The following is a 22676-nucleotide window of genomic DNA, read 5'->3' as shown; positions in this document are numbered from 1 at the left end:
AAAAAAAAAAAAAAAGGAAAAAGTAGAGAGCCATGATGAAAGTAAGAAATAAGAAGAGTAAAGATGGAAAAGGTTGGGGGGAGGGGAGAGAAAAGCATTACATTTTAATTTCAATAATGGAAATTTCCATGATCTCTGAAACAGAAAAATATTTCCATGCATATAACAGTTTTAAAAAATTATTTGAAAATATGCCACAGTCACAGATTTTACGTTACATTCTTTCATAATTGCAGGAAAAATAACAATTAGATTTTTTTTCCACTAAGGCTTATTTGTAACTTAAAAAAATTTTAGGAATCCACTCCAGCATTTTCTTAGGACATGTCAAAACAGAAGCACTGACTATTAATCAAAGTTTCTAATTTGTTTGGTTTTGGTTTAAAATTTCACATGTAAGTGATGCCATGCAGTATTTCTCTTTAGCTTATTTCTCTTAGCATGATGTCTTTCAGGTTCATCCATTTTGTCACAAATCACAGGTTTCTAATGAACAATTCAGAATTCTATCTAATGAGTTACCCTTTCTAAATAGAGCAACAATTAATAAACTGATGTATGAAATAAACCACTGTTCCTGGGTCTATAAACAATTGTGCTGTGAAATTAGAGCTAGTTCAATAATTTTCCTTTAACAACACTGATTATATAACATACTTTTCAACACCAGTTTATCAAGTGGAGTGTGAAAAGAACATTAAACAGAAAGAAATATATTCTAAAGCAACAGTTGAGTTCTATTACAGTGTTTCCTCCTAAGAAATAAACTTTTTCAGTTTTAGAAGGTGATTCTCGCAAATACTGCTGAAATAAGTGGGCCAATGTCTGGAATTTAGAATGTCTTTTTTACATAATTAGCAGCCATTATTATTTAATGTCAGAATGTGTATTTTACCTACAATACATGTCTTTGTCCAGAAGAGAGATTCAATTTCCAGCAGTTCGACAGCTTTTTAAAAATTACTCAATTGGATAATTATTCTTGTTATAGAGTTAGTTATTACGTAAGTTTGGAAAGTGTATGTTATCCAGCTGAGAGTAATGGACTACTTACCCTTTTCCTTATTGCCATTGGTATTATGCAAAAAGTCTCCGTCAGACCGTGTTGTGGGAAAGTCATCTTCATCATCTTCTACCACTAAATAAAATATATGCAAGGATATTAGGATGAAAGGAAATAGAATTTAAGCAGTTTCTTCTTATGAGTAACTGAATCAATATACCCTGGATTCTGTGAGTACAAGATCTTATTCGTTTTTGTATTTTCAGGGCTTATCAAGGTATACCCAAAAAATATGCTACAGAATGTCTTTAATACAATAATTATAAAAATTGTACCCACTCTTATTCATGTAAGGTATGGTATTAAGATATGATTTTGTCTTTTAGTCGTCCTAGCTCTTCCTATTTACATTGAGGCAATGTCATAATTCTACCAGAGGCCTACAAGGGCTGAGCAGGACTACAGAGAATAATTTCCATGCAGAGGATACCGTAGCTTGCTTCTGAGAGTTCTTAAATCTACCATTTGTGAATATGCAGGGAAAATATGACCTACAGATGTGATATCAATTTTCATTAATCCCAGTGTATCTGTGCCTTGACATCCCTTTTAACTCAACCCAATTCCAGAAAAAAAAAAATCTCCTGTGTTCTCTCTTTCTGCATACCTCTGTTCTGTGTATTATCTCTTTTTCTACTGCCTCACATACTTTTAATCCTCTGCACTATTTATCCACTCTTAATGCAAATTTCTAAACCTGAGCCCCCAACCTAATTCTCTGCTTTCTATCAAGTTTTTTTTATGTCTTCTTTATTTTATTATCTTTTGAGGAACTCCCTTTCTACAGAATGAAACTGTCATACTTCTTGCCTATATCTCTTTACCTCACTGGTAATTTAGCTCTACAAGGAATATCTCATCTACTTTAGCTGTCTCTCCAATGGATGCAAAGCCCACTCCTGTTTCTTATTCCCTTCTTTGACTAAATGGTAGGGATCACCATGGAAAATACCTTTATTCTGTACTGCCATTTTCTTTTTTTTTTTTTAATTGGAGATTCTGTGCCATACTTTATTTTGTACCGCCATTTTCTAATTACTGGGCTATTTCATTTTTTCATCACTTGCAAATTTTGCTACTCATCTATAACAACTTTTTCAAAGCATAAGCTACTATTATCTACTAACACCTACTATTCATTTCTACCCAGCTAATCGATATCAATGTCTGACTGACACTTTTCTAAGTCAATCATTCCTACAGACTTAAATATCCATTTTGAAGCCTCTGCAGACACCTTCGTCCCAAGATTAATCAGACTTCCAGATTCTGTGTACCTTCATTGTCTCATCAACCATTTGCAAATATGGTCAATTCTAATAAATTCATTAACACAGCACTGCTGCTTTTAAATCAGTATTCATAATCAGACAAGATCCTAACCTTGACTCAACGTTACTTTGATTAACTGTTCTTAAATATAGAAAGGTTTGCACTTCCCTCATCTAATTAGTATCTACTTTGAATTACTAAAGATTCACTTTCATATCCCTAACCCATCCGATAGCCTAGTACCACCAAATAGGGATTTTCAACCTTCTATTTTAGCCAAATACTCAGTATGTAAAACTGATGAAAACAAGAGCTGCTCTGGTTAAAAGACTGGCCTTCCTCCTTCCCTTCCCAACCAAGTACTCCTTGTCCATCCTTGAAAAGCCTTTAAGGGATATCTGACATGGATTGAAACCACTAAGCTAATATAAATCCTCCATCTCAATCAGACTAGTTTCCCTCACCAACACTCAAATCTATTATGCTGAATTCCATCTCTGGATCTTGCACACTCTTGCTTTCCTTATTCCTTCAAATTAACTACATTAATAATAGCAGCTTTTATGTTTGTATGTATTTCCTTATAAGCACAGTGTTAACATATACATTCTTATTTAATTCTCACAACCGTATGTGCTGGATGTAATAGTTGAGGAAACAGATATGGAGAAATGTTAATCTGCTTCAAGTCATCAAACTGACAATGAATAGAAGAGCAAGATTAGAAGAACCTTTCCTTTAATGTCGTATATATGTCCTGGTTTAAAATCAAGCAGTATGTTGAGATTAAAGATAATGCCTTCTATTTCTTAATCCCAGAGTATCTAAATCTAAAGGGTTAATTAATCTTACTGAAGTATGTGTGGGAGTGGTGGTCAGGTTAAAACTGCCTTACTAACAGTTCTGATAAAACATTTTATATGAAAACACTGATGATCACCTAAAATAAAATGAGTTTCCTATTACCATTTCAATGACACACTTACTGAAGACCAGTGATTTTTAAAATTCTATATGTCACAGACTTAGTTTTGATAATTTAATGAAAGTGCAGCTATAGAGATCCTTAGACTTGGGTCAGCAACTCTAATCTATAGTCAAAGTAGAAAACTAAGGTCCATGTCCTTACTTCACCTTTATCCAGCATGTATTCTTAAAACATCAATATTTCTTAAAGTAGCATTTATAGAAAAATTAATTGCTATGGGCTGAATTGTGTCCCCCACTTCCCAAATTCATAATTCAAAGTCCTAACTCCCCTGTATCTCAGAATGTGACTGTATTTGGAGACAGGTTCTTCAAAGAGGTAATCACGTTAAAATGAGGTTATTAGGGCCTTTTGAGCTTCCTTTGCTCGGCATGGTCCAAACTCTTTGGAGTGTACTTTCTTTTCTAATAATGGCCCTTGAGCCATTCTCTACTGCTTGGGCCTGCTTCTGCTTCTTTGAAATGTATTTTTACTTCTAATACACTCCTTTTCTGCAACTTTAAAACACATAAGTAAAATGAGGTCATTAGGGTGGACACTAATCCAATAGGACTGGTGTCCTTATAAGAGGAAGAAATTTGGACACAGACACTTAACGAAGATAATATAAAGACACAGGAGAAGAAGGACATCTACAAGCCAAGGAGAAAGGCCTAGAACAGAGCCTTCCCTCATGACCCTCAGAAGAAACCAGCCTTGCCAACAACTTGATCTAACTTCTGGCCTCCAGAACTGTGAGAAAATAAATTTCTGTTGTTTTAGCCACCTAGTGTATGGTACTTCATGATGGCAGCCCTAGCAAACTAGCACATTAGTCTATCACTGTTATTATTTATTCAAACATGAATAATATTTAAAATCATTATTCACATCTTCTATACAACGTCGTTATAACTGCATCCCAAATTCTACTCCTTCCACTATCACTTGTGTCCTTCAGATGCTATATGCTATTGATGTGGGCCATTTAAAAATAAACAAGGAATCCAACTGTATATATCTTGTTTTTGTTTAAAGGGATATTTGTAAGAAAATGAAGCTTATGTGTCATGTTTAATTTGATAAAAAGGGTATTTGCAGTCAGACCTCTGTACTGTGGGTTCCTCACCCATGGAGTCAACTATCTGTGCATTAAAAATATTAAAAAAAAAAAGTTATGTTGCTGCTGACCTGTGCCTATGTAAGTTAGGCCTATGATGGTTGTGTCTGTAATAAATATGTACAGACGTTTTTTCTTGTCATTACTTCCATACACTATATTATAACAACTATTTACATAGCATTTATATTGTATTAGGTATTATAAGTAATCTAGAGATGATGATTTAAAGTATATGGAAAGATGAATGTAGGCTATATGAAAATGATCCACCATTCTATACAAAGGAGTTGAACATATGCAGATTATGGTATCAGTTGGGACCAGTCCCGTGAGAATATTGATGAACTATTACATACATTTTTTTTTAATTAAGGAGAAACAGCAGCTCTACTGCCTTTATTTTGAGAGAAATAAACATTAAATGTTAAAGAATCAAAAACTTAAAGTATGTCAAATATAAAGAACTTTAAGACCAGTTAATTTTGTCTACATTTTAAGAAGAATATGGGCTTCTTCTGGCCAAGATGGAATAAAGAACTGAATTTACCCTCTAGCATGAAACTAAAAACTGGAAAAGATAAGTGAAATGATTTTTCAAGACACTGGATATTAGGCAACAAAGGACAGTGATCCCTGAGTGTCTAGGAACAGATGATGCAAGCCCTGTGGTTGTCCAACTTATTGCCTTGGGAGAGTTTGCAAGCTATAGAGTAAGGAGGAGACCAGAAGGAGCCCAACAGACTCTCTTAGATGGAGAAATGGAGCTGCGAGTTGGGAGAGACAAAGGCAGACTACTGGAGAGGAGACAGCTATATAGAGCAAGAACCCCGGAGATTGACAGAAGGTCCTTTCGAGTATTCAGTAGAGTACCTGGCAGCACATACAAGTGAGGGAAATATGGAGGTCAGGGAAAAAATTATCTGAAACGATTCCAGGAAACAGTATCCAAAAGCCTCCATGGGGCAGTGAAGAGTATTTGTGCTATTTTACTTGAAGTGGTATATTACTTGTAGTGGTATATTACTTGAAGGTAGACTGTGATAACTTAAATGTGCATACTATAAATCCTAAAGTAGTCACTAAAATAACAGTTATAACTAAAAAGCAAGGGAGATAAAAAATGGAATTATAAAAAAATAATTTCAAAGAATACAGAAAAAATGGGACAGAGAACAGAGAAGACAAAAAGAATTTGAACTCAGATCAAATACATTTAATAAAACCAAATTAAGCAATATCAAGCAACCTAGTTATACAAGGAATAAACTTAGCGCTATTTAGCAATAATCCTGTGAGTAGTTCATTTTTGCCTTCAGAGCAAGTAAGAGAAAAATTGAAGAACAGATGTTGACAACATCAGTAATATTTTAGCAGTAACAAAGTAAAAGTTGAAAACTCACACTAAAAGTAAGTTAACTGAAGATATCTCTCTTAAAAATATTCACTACAAATTATTTTTAAATGTATATGTAGCTCTATTATTGATTTCCTCTTCCATGTAAAAAAGGCCGAGGAAGGGAGAGTGATGGAGAGGGAGAGAAAGTAAGGTGAAAAGAGAAAGATGGGAAAGGGAGAAGAAAAAGACAGAGGGAAAAAGATCGACTGATTCCAGGAGAATTTAACATAAATATATGTCTCTAAGACTCATCACAGGGCAAATTTATTAGACATAATCATGTAAAATGCCCCATATTACCAAGAAGACAGATATTATATTTTTCAATAAAATGAAGAGTTTAAAAATAATTTAAAAAATCTTTGGTGGAATCTGGTATGAGCGATCAGATTAAGATGTTACTAAAGTACACAGTTATATGGACACTGAAATCTGTTACATTGGGGGTTTGCAGCAAAAGTGACTATAATTACCTTTATCAGTTAAAGACATTACCCTTTAAGATCAAGAGGCTTTAAATCCATTCATTCTCCAAGTAAAAATAGTGGTAATAGCCTAATTAACCTTTATCCCTTTGAAGTTCATCCTTGGAGACAACATCAGCACAGGCATCAAAGTACTTCTGTAGAGTATCAACTTGTCTACATAGGATATCTCTAAAGGTTTCCATTTCAGCCAATTTCTCACGTAAACTGTGGCCTTTCTGCAAAACACAAAAAGGGGTGGGGTTGTAATCCAAATGAACAAAACTGGAATTTATTTAGTCCTATGATATTTTATCACCTTTTATGATCTACATCTTACTAATGAGGGCCATGCAATAGGGAGAGCTCTCAAGCTCAATGTAATACTACTAGGGATAGACTTGAAACTGACTTAACAATGGCTAGATAGTGATAAGCCTGAAGGAAGTAAGAGAGCAATAAATAAACCTGACAATTTACTAAGATAACATTTAATATTTTCAAATTATTGACATTCTGGGGAAAAATTGTGAAAGACTTTGAAATGGGCAAAAATATTACTGGGCGTCCTTACAAAAGAATGGTGAGTGTCATCTATGGAACCTCTAAGCATCTAGAAACCTTTAGGAGAGGGTGTTGTCTAATCCTATAGACGTCTCTGATTTCATTTAATTTGAGCTATTTTATAACTCTTTTAAGTAGTAGAAAACTGAGAGTGACATAAACGATTCTTATCCATAGATATGCAAATAAACTTGGGTCCAGTGGTGATATACTAGTTACTAATCTGTGGATACTGACCAGTTTTTGTATATATTAGCAAAAGCATTTCAGCATTCTTCAGGTTCTCCTTTGAACCAAATTTTTTCTTTACATCTTATCTATTAATGAATGAAATAAAATCTGTGACGTGTTCATTTTCTATTTTATGAGCCATGAATTTTAGCCCTAAAAAGAACTATTCTGTAACAACTTCAAATAAATTACATTGTAGAAAAGCTTTTCCAAAAAACCATCAAATAAGCTCTGTTCCCAACATTCTGTATTAAATTCAATTTATGTTGCCTTAACTTAAAGCATTCCCAACCACATACCTTGAATGAAGAAGTGGATGTTGCAGAATAGCCACTTGCTCCAGACACCAGTGACACCATCGAGCCATGTCGACGCAAGCTGGACTCAGATCCATAACCAGATTCAGTCTAAAAAGAAAAGCAGATCACATGAAACAAATTAAATAAAAAACACTTAATCATCACAAGAAAAAACTGTAATTATGTGAGATGATGGATGTTAACTAAACTTACTGTCGTAATCATTTCCCTATATATGTATATATACAATCATTATTCTGACACCTTAAGTACAAGGTTATATCTTAATAAAACTAGAGAAAATACTTAAGAGAAAATAAAAGTTTTCCTATAAATTAATAAGGTTGTTATAAAAATTGGATAGAACAAGGGCAAAACAGGTAATAAGAGGAAAACTTCCTGTGCTATTTCTTTATAATACTATTTCCAATACTCTCCCTTACCACTGTCTTAATGAAGCCTTTTCTATTATACCAGGTGATTTGTGTCTGTATTCTCAATCATTCTTAACATGGCATGATTATGGCATTTATCACTCAATTATATTTACATTTTATAATTACTATTGGACTTGGATCTTCTAGAAGAAGACTGTATCTTTTTAATTTTTGTAGCCACCTCGACGGTTCACGTCACAAAAAAAGTTCTCAATTTTGCCAGTCTGTTAAGTAATCATGCCATAGCAAATAACTGAACTGCTGGACACTGGGGTATACTTAGACTTAGCACTGTAATAATACTTTTATTTCATTTTGGTGGGGTTGGTACTCATCAGAGCATCAATTTTATATTCTACCCTCCCTAAGACAAATGCAGTACCAATAAAATAGACAAAGGAATTGAATATTTGAAAAAAATAACTTCCAAGTACCTGAAACCTGCTCAAGTATTTTGGATCTTTGATTACTTTCTACTGTTATTTATTTATTTTTTAAGTATTATGCATAATTTTAGTCCTAGTCACTAAACTTAAACAGTAAAATAATATTTAATCATTTTTGTATCACACCTAGTAGCAGCAATTAGAAGTTGTGTTAGGTTACCTGATTTTCAAGATTAAGATTAAGAATCATTAAAATTAAGTACAATGTATTACAAAAAGTATTTCCATTGACATTTTACGTTTTCTATGCTCTGGTTCCTGAAAATCCATTATATTTTCTATACAGCAGTTGGTTTACCTATGAATTATTCTAATTGGACAATGTTCTCTTAGGTACAAGAATATTAAGCTTTTATACTGATTTAATAAACAAAATTTTATTATTTTTATGTAAATACTAGTTCAAAACATTTTCCAGTTCAGTATCACTTCATTTAACTTAAGTTTAATATTTCAAGAAAAAAGGAGAGGAGTGAGTTAAAAGAAAGGAGAAGGAATCCATAATCAAAATAGCAAAACAACTCATGAAAAAGAAATTATTATCAAGCAGACACCAGAAATTCATCCATGTGAAAACAAACAGTCTCTCAAAATTGAATCTTCCTGCATATACGGGTCAACAAATAGTCAAAGTGAAATTGTCATACTTTAATGATGCTTGTTCATAAAATATCCTATCAAAGGTACTGCAATATCTTTTTTTTTTTTTTTAAAGATTGTATTGGGGTAAGGGGAACAGTGTTGGGAAATTGGGTAAGGGGAACAGCCAAGTTGTTGTCCTTCAATCTTAGTTGTGGAGGGCACAGCTAGCTTAGCTCCAAGTCTGGTCACCATCCAGCTGCCCTTCGGCAGCTCAGGGCAGTTCAGCTCAAGGCGCCATGTTCAATCTTAGTTGTGGGTGGGCGTAGCCCACCATCCCATGCAAAAGTCGAACCAGCAACCTTGCTGTTAAGAGCATGTGCTCTCACCAGCTAAGCCACCCTGCCACCTGTAGGCAGCTCATCTCAGGCACAGCTCATTGGCCCATGTGGGAATCAAACTGGCCACACTGTTGCTCAGAGCTCACGCGCTTAACCAACTGAGCCACTTGGCTGGCCCTGCAATATCTTCTTTACTGAATTTACTAACAAGTTACATGTAAACTTAAGACTATATGGAATCAAAGCTCTTCTCTAAGACTCATACCACTACACACTACTCCACATCTCAAAGCAAAGCAGTGTCTTAGTGATGATGCAAAATAAATATTTTGGTACCAGGAAAACTATTAATGAAAGGGTAAAGCATGTACTTTTTGTATGTAAATTACACCTCAAGAAAATTGATTTTTTATTTTTAAAAGGACAAAACTATTGTATGAATAGAAAGCAGGTCAGGGTGCAGCAGAGACACTGAATACAAAAAAACTGGGGGGGCACAGGGTATAACTGTCAAAATTCAAATGTCCAATTAAAATGGATACATTTTAAGAATGTTAAATTGTACCTCAACAAAGTAGATAAAGAGGAAAGGTTAAGTTTGTTTCAATATAACAGAATCCCAACAAAAGAGAATTCTAATTACAACAATCACATAATTTATAAGAAATAAGATTTTCTATCAAATAATGTCCTGGAACAAACATACCGAGCTAGGTTCTTTATCTAAAATGGCTCTAGTTTCTTATTTTTTACAATAGCGCTAACTTTCTAAGTGTAGTGTTCTGACATTTTAATTGTTGTACTAGTTTGGTAATTTTACATTAGATTTAAATATATAAGGATAAAATTAAAAATAAGAAGAATCTATTTGTAACAGGTTAAGCATAAAGTACTTCAGAAATTAACTTAGATACCTATGTGTCATTCATTTCTAAAGAAATTAATCTCAATGGCCCATTACAAACGACCCTAAAATTTACAATCAAAATTTTATATTGAAAGCAAATTTTATTTATTGGAAAAATGTTCAAAACCAAACAATCTGAAGTTTAAATCCAAATGAATCTACCCTCTCCATTTCCTGCTTCATGTAAGTCTTAAACAGAGCAAGTCAAACTGTCTATATTTTTTTAAGATCTTCAAAAAAAATATAAACACTACAAAGTTTAGTAAATGTTTCTTCACTATAAAAATACTTCTTCTACTTGTGTCTATTTTTTTAGTTTGCACTATTTCAAAACAAGTAATATCTACTTACAACAAAGACATGATAGAACAAAAGAGTACTATAGCAATATTGATACTGCTGTATGTTTTACATAATGGATAATAAATAAATGTGGAGGCTGAGAGTTTAGTGGAATTGTATTTCTACCTGTAATAAAATTTCACTTAAATGAATTCCATTATAAATTATATAAATCATTCCAAGGACAAAGAAAATACAGTATAACCAATTCTGTTATTGAATTTAAATAATGGCGATTCATTTGTCACTCTATTTCAGTCAGCAACTGCACTGAGATAACTTTAAATAGAAATAATGTGTTTAGCAAATATACATATACACACACAAATGAAATTACTCTTATGGTCATAACTGATACACTGTTAAATGTTCTTAAAAATTGTAACATGATTTAAAATCTCAGTGTTATGATTTTGGGGGATAATACTTTAAAAGCATGCTGGCTTTTAAAAAATTCCACTCACGCTGCCATAAGAAAAAAGAAGTTGAACTTACTTACAATCTCTAATCACCAATATAGTATTTTGAAAACACCAAATTCTATCTAAAATTAATACGGCAGAATTCAAATACAGTTACTGTAGGAATATCGGGGATACTAAAAAAATGTATACAAGTGGATACTTTGATCAAGGTTGCTCAGGTAGTAGTTCCTGGTAATCAGAAGTGTCTGGATGCTGATGGTAACCACTTTGAGCACCTCTTGTAATTGCAGAAGTCAAACGTGACTTGTATTCATCTTTTGCTATTGGTATATATTGAGTATTACAATTTTAATAGTTTTTCTTTCTTAAAATGTGTATACATATTTTTGGCACCTTCTATATTTTTCCCTTTCAATATATCTGCTTTAAGTTCCCTCATGTGAATTGCTTTGCAAAAAATTTTCCCAAATTTGTGAGTTTGTAAGTGTATTCTTGAACATGTTAACGTAAATATAAAATTGAACTATGTGGGTTCAGTGAAACACTTATTGAATACATCCTATATTGAACAAAGTTTACTTATTTTAAATACTACAGTAATGAGACCATACCCCTTGTTATAACATTCCTTTTTATTAAAAAAAAAAAAAAGCACAATATATTGGCCACTAGAGGGGGTCAGTAGCATTTTTCAAGTAAGAGCATACTACTTGGAAAGCTGAAACAAAGGTTACTATTGATCAAAGTGTTAAGAGTAACCTTTAGACTAATTCCTTTATATGTACCTGTACTCTCTGTATCTTGACTTTTTGAGAAAAATGAAAAGCATGGTAAATTAAATCATATAGTTCAAAGTTATGAATTTAATAAAACACCAGAAATACTCAAGAGCTGATTTGAAAACTCCCCTAAAGTTGTAGCTAAATTTTTCAGTTTTTAATAATCTGGGAGATAAATTTATATATTATTCTGCACAGGCTGTTCATCAGCCCATCTACACCCCAAAAGCAGTGGTATAAAATATAACAAAAAGGTTTGTTTATTTTTTAACAGCACCTGGTTTTTGAAAAGCTTATTCTTTTCCTAGTAATACTCCCCAGCAAGAAACATGGCAAAAAAAAAAAAAAAAGAAGACAGAAATTAACTTCCTCATGGTGTCAAAAATTATCTAGTTAGTAGTAGCATAGTTCCCCCACCCCAAAACTACAGTCTTTTTCCATTTTAATTATGGGAAGAGAGAAAATACAGTATTGAATGTTAATATAAGAACAATGGAGCATTTTTTAGAAACTGAAATTCTGAAACCTGTAATAAAACCAAACAAGCTTGCTATGCTGTGATCATCCACACATCTACCTTCAATATTACTATTTTAAAGCAAACCACATGAAAAGCAAGACATAATCAAGAAAGCAATTTAATAAATATGGTTGTGATTTAAAATATCATAAGTTTTAATAGCAACAATTTTATTTTTGTGTAGGTCAAAATAAAGAGTATTTGAGATAAAATTTGGCACAACAATTTCATCCTTGTAAATATTAAAATCTCATCTACTTAACCTTTCAAATACTTATGGATCCCCCTAGAGAAACAGCAGACTCCGGAGTAGAAAGAACATTAAGGATAAGAGTGAGAAGACAGGCTCTAGGATCACTGTAACCACCAGACAACAAACAAGTCAGTCATTACCCTTCTGGGCTTAATTTTTTTACCCTTAAAATAATATGGCTAGTCTAGAACTACAGTTCTCCATATTAAACCTAAATACCAACGCTTTGGCTAAAAATGTATATATCCAGTGGAGGCCAAATGAAGGCAGTTCTTTACTGAACCAGATGGAAAGATATAACACAATTCATTCAGAAAACCAACATGTATGATGCATCACATGAAGAGAGGTTAAATCCACAATGATTTCCAAGAAATTGCAGCACCTCATGAATCAAAGAAATTTAAAAATGGTAGTAAAGGGGATTTTTATCATGCTTTAACTGTCTAAAGCCCAGCGACAGTACAATTAATTTCATTGAGAAGAATATTTGCTTATTTTCAAGATACTTTTCTCAAATCATAATGGAAAATAGAACATTTGTTCAGGTTCGTCCTAGAGACATTTTTTTTCTTTCCATATCCTAGTCATTCTTGTATCATACTTTAAAAAACAATATCAAATATAACGTCATTTGAAGGTCATCTATGGAACTTGGTTATTCATTTTGCATTTTCTTCTATTAGAGCAGGAGATGAGCTTTCTTTTCCAGAAATATCTAAATAGGCAAAGTGTTGTAGTGAGATAAGGTTGGAAAGGTTAAGGAGGCCTTATCAGACATCTTAGTTAAGTGTTAAAGAATGCTAGAAGGGCAGAAGAAAATAAGATACTGCCTATCACAATCCGAAGAACTAAAACAATGCCCAAATATAATATCTACTGCAGGAGAATGTTAACAATAGCTGCACCACTCTCTCGATTCCAGACCTTCCTTTCTTGTACTTAAAATTTAGGGCTTTGGATTCCATAATATATCCTTTCATCTACAGAGGGAAATTAGTAAACTACCAAGTCCTTCCTCTGTACCAAAAGCTGTTTAAGAATCCAACCAGTGATAAAAAAAGGACGATTCTATATAAACTATATATGACACGCTGAAATTCAGTCTTCGCTTTTTAGAAATCCTTCCTCCTTTGAGGGAGTCTAGAGGTTCCACTGTCTTTTTTCTTAGTGACATTAAAATGAAGGTGAGAAATAACTAGATCAATCAAATGAGGCTGTATAAAGGAAGTCTGTTAAACAATTCCCCAACCTCCCTCTAGCTCTGGAAAACAAACACTAAAGGATAAGGGAGATCTTCTGTTTTGCTGTGAGAGGAGGGCTGATGAAAGAGTTCAGAAACTTTCAATGGATGTTTATATATTAACTCCAGGGGGCCACCTTGGATAAATTACAACAGCAGCAGCAGTAAAGGCTAATACTTAGGACACTTACTTGGTGCCAGGCATAATGCTACTGCTTTACGTGCATTATCTCATTTAATCTGCTTAAGAGCATATGTGAAATGGGTATTATTATTATTATTATTATTATTATTACATCCATCTTATAGGTGATTTCATGTAATGTCTTCAGAGTCACACAATTGCTAAGTAAGGGAGCCAGGATTTAATCCCAGATTCAAGGGTCCATGATATTAATAATTATTCTATGAAGACTCAACATCCAGAGACTTTGCTTCTATACTTCTTTCAAATCTGTCTCTTTCTCTATTTTCCAATTGCCATTCTCCAGTTCTGGTCACTGAGTTGTCTCATGTGGATAAATCCTCCAGCTTTCTAACTGCTTTTAGTCCATTCCTCTTGAAATCCTTTCTAGTGTAGCCAAGTAATCCTTTAAAAATAGATATCTGATTCTTTATTTCCTGTTTGAAATCCTATTTGGCTCCCTATTTTTCTTTGGTTCAAGTTCATTCATTGCTTGTAAGGCCCTGTTAGAGGTAGAACTACCGTTACACTAAACTGCTATCAGCTTCCATATTCATTTACTATCCATTACTTAATGGGTTTTTTTGTTCTAGTATATATCTATTGTAAGGAGATATTGTTTCAAAATAGTTGAAGTAGATATAGGAAGTGCACTTTATACTGAAGAAATCTGTAATAATATGTTGTAATATTTGTTTCATAAGTGCATAATAAATGTTAGCTACTATTGCTTCTTCATCCCCCACAGTCAGGATATTTCTTACATAGGGGAAAATAAAAAATCATCATCATCATCATCAGCAGCAGCAGCAGCTAGCAACAGGTTTAACAAAATACTAACAGTACTCTTTTAACTTTCTTATTTTATGGTTTCCCCTTGAAAAAAGGGTCAATGCATATTTTCTGTTAGAAGGAAGTTCCACAGGCACAGAATACAAAGATCATAATTTCATTCTTTTTAGCTAATTGCAAAGAGATAACAGTAGCAAAACAGTTAATATTACTTTTTTCTTTTTTTTAAGACGTCAAACATTTTTTTTGTTTTGATTTTTTAAAGAAGGGCGCAGCTCACAGTGGTCCATGTGGGGATCGAACTGGCAATGTTGGTTTTATGAGCACCACGCTCTAACCAACTGAGCTAACCGGCCACCCCCAGTTAATACTACTTTTTGAAGTTCCCTTAAATGTTCCACACAGTAAGGGAAAAAGGTTTAATATGTTGAAGTAGTATTCGTGGGATTGTTGAAATGTTAAGATTGTATCTGGCCATGGGATCTGAACCATTAATTCTTCTTTGCAAGGATCCTAAAAGAAACAAATGTACATAAAACAATGGTCAGCAAATAAACATTCTTTATTACTCTGAGGCGTTAGTCCCAAATCTAAATTTTCTACAAAATATATATGCATTCTGTTCTTAAGGGTAGGGGAGAAATCGAGAGCTGTAGCAAATGTTAAAAAATACCCATAACTTAAAAGCTACAAAACAGTATGGTATTATTTATGTAAAAATGTAAGGCTGTGCATGCAAAAAATATCTGGAAGGAATCTTTACCAATAATGAACAGTGGTCATTTCTCTGAGGCCTGAATTTTCTTTTTATTTGTTTTGTAGTTCTCAGCATTATCTATATTGCTTGAATTATTTACAGCAATCACATATCACTTCTACAAAGATTAAAACAAAAAATAGTCACAGAACATTTTTCATCTATCTCACTTAGAAGGGTTAAAAAACTAATAATGATAGTAAAGCTGCCATGAAACGAAAGTCTACACATTCTGCAGATGGCCTGTAGATGAGTATAATCTTTTTGGAAAGCTATTTGGTAACATATATCAAAAGTGCTCATATCCTTAAACCTAGCAATTCTACTTCTGATAATCTATTATAAGGACACAACTAAACTGGAGAAAAATGCTTTATGTAGGAAGGCAGTAAAAAAAAAATAAAATTGAAATCTAAAGGTCTAATAAAAAGAATTACAGTACAAATATTAACAAAGCTGTTTTATAATAAGAAAATGATGTCAGATGGGGGAAAAAAGGATATAAACTTTGTTATCTCCATAATGTTTTGGGGGGAAAATGTACAGAGAATAAGACTATACCAAAATGAAGAGCAATACATTGAAGAAAGTTTTGTATTTTTTCCCTTCTAATGAGCAAATATTACTTTTAAAAACCAGAGTGAAGGGGGCAATAAAATCTAACCAATAAAACTATTTGCAGGAATGGTTTTATTGTAAAAGACTTAAGAATATTTAGATACAATTGTATGGGGAAAAGTTTTTTAAGGGGGTTTATTTATTTATTTTATTTTATTTTTTTAGTACTCAACTATGCTTCCACGAGAAAAAGCCGAAATTAACTATTAAGGGTGTTACAAAAAACTGAGGTGGTTGTTCTTAGTAATAATGCTACCATCACTCACTAATCAATGTTCTCATAATCTATTCAATTTCATTTTTATGCAACATGGAAATAACACCTACACCAAAAGGCTTCCAGGAATATTAAATGGTAACAGTGCCGAAGAACTCCTCTATCCCCCTACAGAACACAATAAGGGGCTAGGAAATGAAGAGTGATATGAGTATTCTTATCAAGGATCACATCTTGTCTATCAAGTACATGGGCTTTCCATGTGACTGAAAAATGACAGACGTNTTACATGACTGTATATATATTTGTGGAAACTATTAACTGTACACTTTAAAAGGGTGAATTTTACTGATATAACTTATACCTCAAAAAATCTGATTTTAAAAAGGCACAACATGCCTTTAAAAAACAACAACAACAACAGGTAATGGAACAAGGTAAAAACGGTCAGGAACATGCAGAAAGCATACAAAAAGTTAACTGTTTATGCGCGCACACACACACATAGTGAAATGAACCATTTTGTAGACGGAACATGCTTTTAGGAAATACATGAGAATCTGTTCAAATATGACATGCCACATACCCTGGATCTAAAAAGTCACCTGGCTGTTTGTCCCTTTATTAAAAGGCTTTGCCAGCTTCTCCTATTCATTCTTTTCTTAAAACTGCAGGCTTTATTTCCAATACAAATATTTCACAAAATAAAGAAATTTGAGTGCCTACTGTGTACCAAGAACTGTGCAAGTGCTTTTCTGTTATTTCATTCAATACACATAATCATCCCAGACCTAAGTATCACCCCATCTTTAACTAGCTAAGGAAGGTGAAGCTCAGAAAAATTAGTAATCTGCCCAAAGGTACATCTGGCCATAAGAAGCAGAGCCAAGATCTAAACCTGGGTTTGACCTCAGAGCCCCTGAATATTTTAAGCACTTTGGATATTAAGATAAAATGCTAAATAAATTAATTAAAAAACAACTAAATAAAAACTGGTGTATGTGAAGCTTAAAAGACATTCAGAAAAACTATGAAAACAAGCCTCTTGCTCACTATTGGGTTGTCGGAAAAGTCATGATGCATTTTTGCAACGGAAAACATAGAAAAAATACATCATGACTTTTCTGACAACCCAATACTTCAAGCAGGCACATCTAAAAAATTATGTATTTTCCTTGTTTTAAGGAAACTTGAATGCTAAAATACAGACCATATTTACTACACAGATTTAATAAAAGACCTTAATAGTAAATCACAAATTTTAGAGTTGCTTTATAAATATTTAACAGTTGTGTTCCTGCAAGTCTTACATAAAATAAAATGCATCAATACACATTTTTCCTATGCTCAGTGACATGTGATAAAATAACACCAGATGGTTATCAGGAGACTTGAGTTCTAGTCTTAACTCTGATTCTTTGTGTTACAGGTTTAATTGTGTGTTCCCTAATTTATATTCTAAAGCCCTAAGCTTATGTACCTTAGACTGTGATTTTATTTGAAAATAGGGTAACTGGAGATGTACTAATTAGGATGAGGAGGTCACACTGGAGTAGAAGAGGCCCCTAATCCAATATGACTAGTGTCCTTCTAAAAAGGGAAAATTTGGAACACAGATACACACACAGGGAAAAAGAAGGCTGTGTGAACATGAATGCAGCGACTGGAATAATACATCTATCTATAAGCCAAAGAACACCAAAGATTGGCAGCAAAACATCAAAAGCAACAGAAGGAACCAACCCTGACAACACCTTGATCTGGACTGCTATGCTCCAGAACTGAGACAACCACCCAGTTTGAGGTACTTTGTTAGACTGTAACCCTAGAAAACCAATACAGTTTGTAATTATATAATTTGGGTAAGTTATTTCAACATTCTAGGTCCTGCATTTCAACAGGAATCCTTTTTTTATATTGATATTTTCCTTCTTCCAAAACTTCTTACCAAATATTTGAAATATTTCCTACTATATTCAAATTACTCAAGTTACATTATTAGAGTTATATTCAAGTTGCCTAAAGATGGAAGATAGTATTTCCAAACAAACTGTTGAACAGACACTCGTTTCTCAAGGCATAAATCTTACTGTATAAGATTCTAATTTCTTTAGAAATTCACTGGCAAGTGCTCCTCAAATGAGAAGAATTATCAACTAGTATTTTTTTTTTNAAGATAATGAATGTCACATACCACTATTTAGCTTCAACAGTTACTAACTCATGGTCATCCTTGTTTTATCTATACTCCTCCCCTGACCCCCACTCCTGACAATACACACCCTCCCAAGTGAATTATTTTGAAGCAAATTCAAAACATATCATTTCATCTGTAGGTATCTGAGCTGTTATCACTCAAGTAAGATTTTTGAAAAACCACAAAGAGTAACTTTTTTGAGACCTTTGTATTTTAAAATGCTTTTATCTGCCTTTGTATTTGCTTAGTTGTTTGGCTAGAAACAGAATTCAGTGTTGAAAATAATTCTTCTTCAGAAAAATGAAGGCATGGTCCTTTGCATTTTAGCCTCCAGTATTGTTCTTGAAAAGTCCACAGTCATTTTGCATCTTTATCCTTTTTTGTGATCTGTTCTTTTTTCCTCTGGAAGCAACTAGGATCTTCTTCCCAGTTGTCTGACTCACCATAATGATGTGTCTTTATAAACATGAATCTTTTTTTAACTATCATGCTGGTCCTTCATTGGCCCTTTCAATGTGAAAACTCATGTCCTTTATTTCTATGAATTTTTCTTGTATTCTTTCACTGACGATTCCTTTCTTCTGTTTTCTCTTCCTGGTGCTCCTGTTGTTCAAATATTAAAACTCTTGGGATGGGATGGGGAGGAGTGAGGTCTCAGTATCCAGTCTGCATACTTCCCTTAATCCCCCTCTATTATGATTCCCTGCTTTTAATTGTTTCTAGTGTCTATTCCCCTACTCTCTAGCCCAGAGACCCACTATTTTATCTTCTCTATAAACCTTCTATCTTTTGTCAGGTTAGGGATGGGGCAATCACCCAACTGCCCAGAAACAGTGAGACAGAAAAATCTGGGGATCTGACTGCTTCTTAAACTGATATTCAATGTATCCTCACTTTGAACAACTTCCACCCCAAAATTCTTATTTCAAGAGGTATCTGGTACTGTTAAAGTATTACATGATTGAGATGTAAATCTAGTTCTCAGCTTTCCCAACTGATTGCTTAGGATTTGAGTTTCTCAGATCTACTAACTCACTTAGCCCCTGTCCATATGTTTTCCATCTTCTAAAAGGCTGTCTTCTATGGTCTCTTCACCAGTTCTCACATTTTGAGTTAAAAAAATTTTAACCCCTCTTTACTACTTTTGTTGTGGGGTAAGAGATAAAGTAGAATCACCTTTACCCGGATGAATTTCCTAATTTTTAAAAAGCCAAATGAAACCACTTGAAGTCTTTCACAACAGGAGAAAACTCACTTTATGAAACTGGGTTTACATGTAAGTTTCCAGGAATCATTACCCAACCCTGTCTCCCGCCCTCAAGACTTTATCACTTTAGAGATCGCCTTAATTTCGGGATGAGCTTCAACAGGTCATGGCTTCTTAATCTCTTAATTCCTTATAGTCAATTTATAAGTGATCTTTTAAAAGTGATGAATCCTCACTAGTGGAACAGATTTTTTTTTTTTAATTGGGGAATTGGGGGAGGGAACAGCGTTGGGGAATCGGGGAAGGGGAACAGAAAAATTGCTGTCCTTTTGTTCTTCAGTCTAGCTGTGGAGGACGTTGCTTNATGAACAGTGGTCATTTCTCTGAGGCCTGAATTTTCTTTTTATTTGTTTTGTAGTTCTCAGCATTATCTATATTGCTTGAATTATTTACAGCAATCACATATCACTTCTACAAAGATTAAAACAAAAAATAGTCACAGAACATTTTTCATCTATCTCACTTAGAAGGGTTAAAAAACTAATAATGATAGTAAAGCTGCCATGAAACGAAAGTCTACACATTCTGCAGATGGCCTGTAGATGAGTATAATCTTTTTGGAAAGCTATTTGGTAACATATATCAAAAGTGCTCATATCCTTAAACCTAGCAATTCTACTTCTGATAATCTATTATAAGGACACAACTAAACTGGAGAAAAATGCTTTATGTAGGAAGGCAGTAAAAAAAAAATAAAATTGAAATCTAAAGGTCTAATAAAAAGAATTACAGTACAAATATTAACAAAGCTGTTTTATAATAAGAAAATGATGTCAGATGGGGGAAAAAAGGATATAAACTTTGTTATCTCCATAATGTTTTGGGGGGAAAATGTACAGAGAATAAGACTATACCAAAATGAAGAGCAATACATTGAAGAAAGTTTTGTATTTTTTCCCTTCTAATGAGCAAATATTACTTTTAAAAACCAGAGTGAAGGGGGCAATAAAATCTAACCAATAAAACTATTTGCAGGAATGGTTTTATTGTAAAAGACTTAAGAATATTTAGATACAATTGTATGGGGAAAAGTTTTTTAAGGGGGTTTATTTATTTATTTTATTTTATTTTTTTAGTACTCAACTATGCTTCCACGAGAAAAAGCCGAAATTAACTATTAAGGGTGTTACAAAAAACTGAGGTGGTTGTTCTTAGTAATAATGCTACCATCACTCACTAATCAATGTTCTCATAATCTATTCAATTTCATTTTTATGCAACATGGAAATAACACCTACACCAAAAGGCTTCCAGGAATATTAAATGGTAACAGTGCCGAAGAACTCCTCTATCCCCCTACAGAACAGAATAAGGGGCTAGGAAATGAAGAGTGATATGAGTATTCTTATCAAGGATCACATCTTGTCTATCAAGTACATGGGCTTTCCATGTGACTGAAAAATGACAGACGTGTTTTCAGCTAGGGTAACATTTCAACCTGCAGGGTATTCATTCACTTTGCTACCTATTCCTATTATTCCTAACTCAATGCTGTCTTTCATCTCTCAATTCCAAACAAGCCCAGAATATTTACCAGGCAATAAAGACAACATATGCAAAATCCTTTATAGGCTATTAGCTAAAAGATTTATTTGATGAAAATGAGTTTTATGTTAATTTTTTAAGGAACTTTTTCTCCCGGACAATGTCCAATATATTCCACAAGTAAAGTTAGAAGTTTCCACTGCTGTCAATACCCGTAAGCCATGCCACACAACCATTACTTTTTCACATCAAAGACAAAAAAAGAAGCCCCATCTGTCCCAGTAACTGTCAGAAATCTTCCCTCCTGATTAAATAAAAATTCAAATATAACACTGAAACATTGTAAAAAATGCCTTTTGTAGCATATAACTTCATTTTCTTTAATATTTTCTGTAGTAATGATATGGAACAGTTATTCAACTCCAGTTAACTATCTTTTTTTATCTTAAGAAACTTTTTACAAGCAAATTATAGACTAACAAGGGATAGAGAAATAAAATGAAAATCTAGTAATATTCACCTAAATTGTTAGTAGCAAATATGTAGTGAGCATTATAAAAACTTTCAAATTTGGCTACACTATACAAAATTATAGCTTATACTTTCAGAACATTATGTTTGTATGCTGCCAATCCCACTATCCTTTAAGCACAAGTAAATATACAATTAATTATAAATGGACCAAGGGTGGCCAATTCATAGTAACCTAGAGTAAAAAGGCAATCAGCTTTTCTCCTTTGGGAAATGCCAAGAGATTAGGGCAGTCAGCAATAAAAGTTGAAACTCAAAGGAAGCCAAAGGTATGAAAAGGTCATGACAAACCAAGGAAGAAGAAACTAAGTTATGAAAAAACAGAAACTATGAAAGAGTGAAGACTAATAGAATGAATCTAAGCTACATTAACAGCAGGCAGGGCAGGTAACAGGAGAGTAAGTGAGTTCTGCTAACAATAAGAGCACTCAGAGTAAAGTACACAGTTTGGGCTTTCTTTACAGGTAGGGCATTCTAAACTTCTTTGGTTCCTGGCAATATTCCCATTTCTCGAGGTAACATGCATTGGCCTGTACTTCCTGTAACCTAACAAGTATAATGAAAATGAATAGACCTATGACATCAATATCTGCAGAATCTTTTCAAATTTTCAATATTTATCTGATCTGAAAAGACAATTAAGTTCATTCAGCTTTAGTAGATACTGCAAAACTGTTTTCCAAAGTATCTGCATCCAATTTACACCTGTTGCTCCACATTCCTGCCAACACTTGGTATTAAGACTTTTTTATGCTTAAAGTCACTCTGCCAAGTGGATGGTAGTATTTCATTGTGGTTTAACTTAGCGTTTCCTTAATTAATGGCATAGAGTACCTTTTCAAATGTTTATTACTCATTTAGATATCTTCTTTTGTGAAGTGCCAGTTCAAGTCTTTTGACTTTTTTAAAGTTAAGCCGTGTAAGCTTTTCTTATTGATTTGTAGTACGCTCCTGTCTTTTTGACATAAAATGTCAAG

The 22676-nt window shown here is 33.4% G+C and overlaps 1 protein-coding gene across 3 annotated transcripts in view; it reads right to left on the bottom strand.

The window, feature by feature from the left end:
- Positions 1–22676, bottom strand: part of CERT1 (ceramide transporter 1) — a 102945-nt gene that overhangs the window by 49019 nt on the left and 31250 nt on the right. For all 3 annotated transcript variants that reach the window (XM_019641038.1, XM_019641036.1, XM_019641037.1), the window contains 3 exons: positions 7380–7487; positions 6386–6524; positions 1055–1138 (listed from right to left, as the gene is read on the bottom strand). In XM_019641038.1, coding sequence (XP_019496583.1) covers positions 1055–1138; positions 6386–6524; positions 7380–7487 — 331 coding nt within the window. The remainder of the gene's footprint in view (positions 1–1054; positions 1139–6385; positions 6525–7379; positions 7488–22676) is intronic.

This window comes from Hipposideros armiger, unplaced genomic scaffold (genome assembly GCF_001890085.2).
Source record: "Hipposideros armiger isolate ML-2016 unplaced genomic scaffold, ASM189008v1 scaffold_55, whole genome shotgun sequence".
Taxonomy (NCBI): domain Eukaryota; kingdom Metazoa; phylum Chordata; class Mammalia; order Chiroptera; family Hipposideridae; genus Hipposideros; species Hipposideros armiger.
Note: the sequence above shows the minus strand (reverse complement) of the source record. Positions and strands in the feature narration are given on the sequence as shown.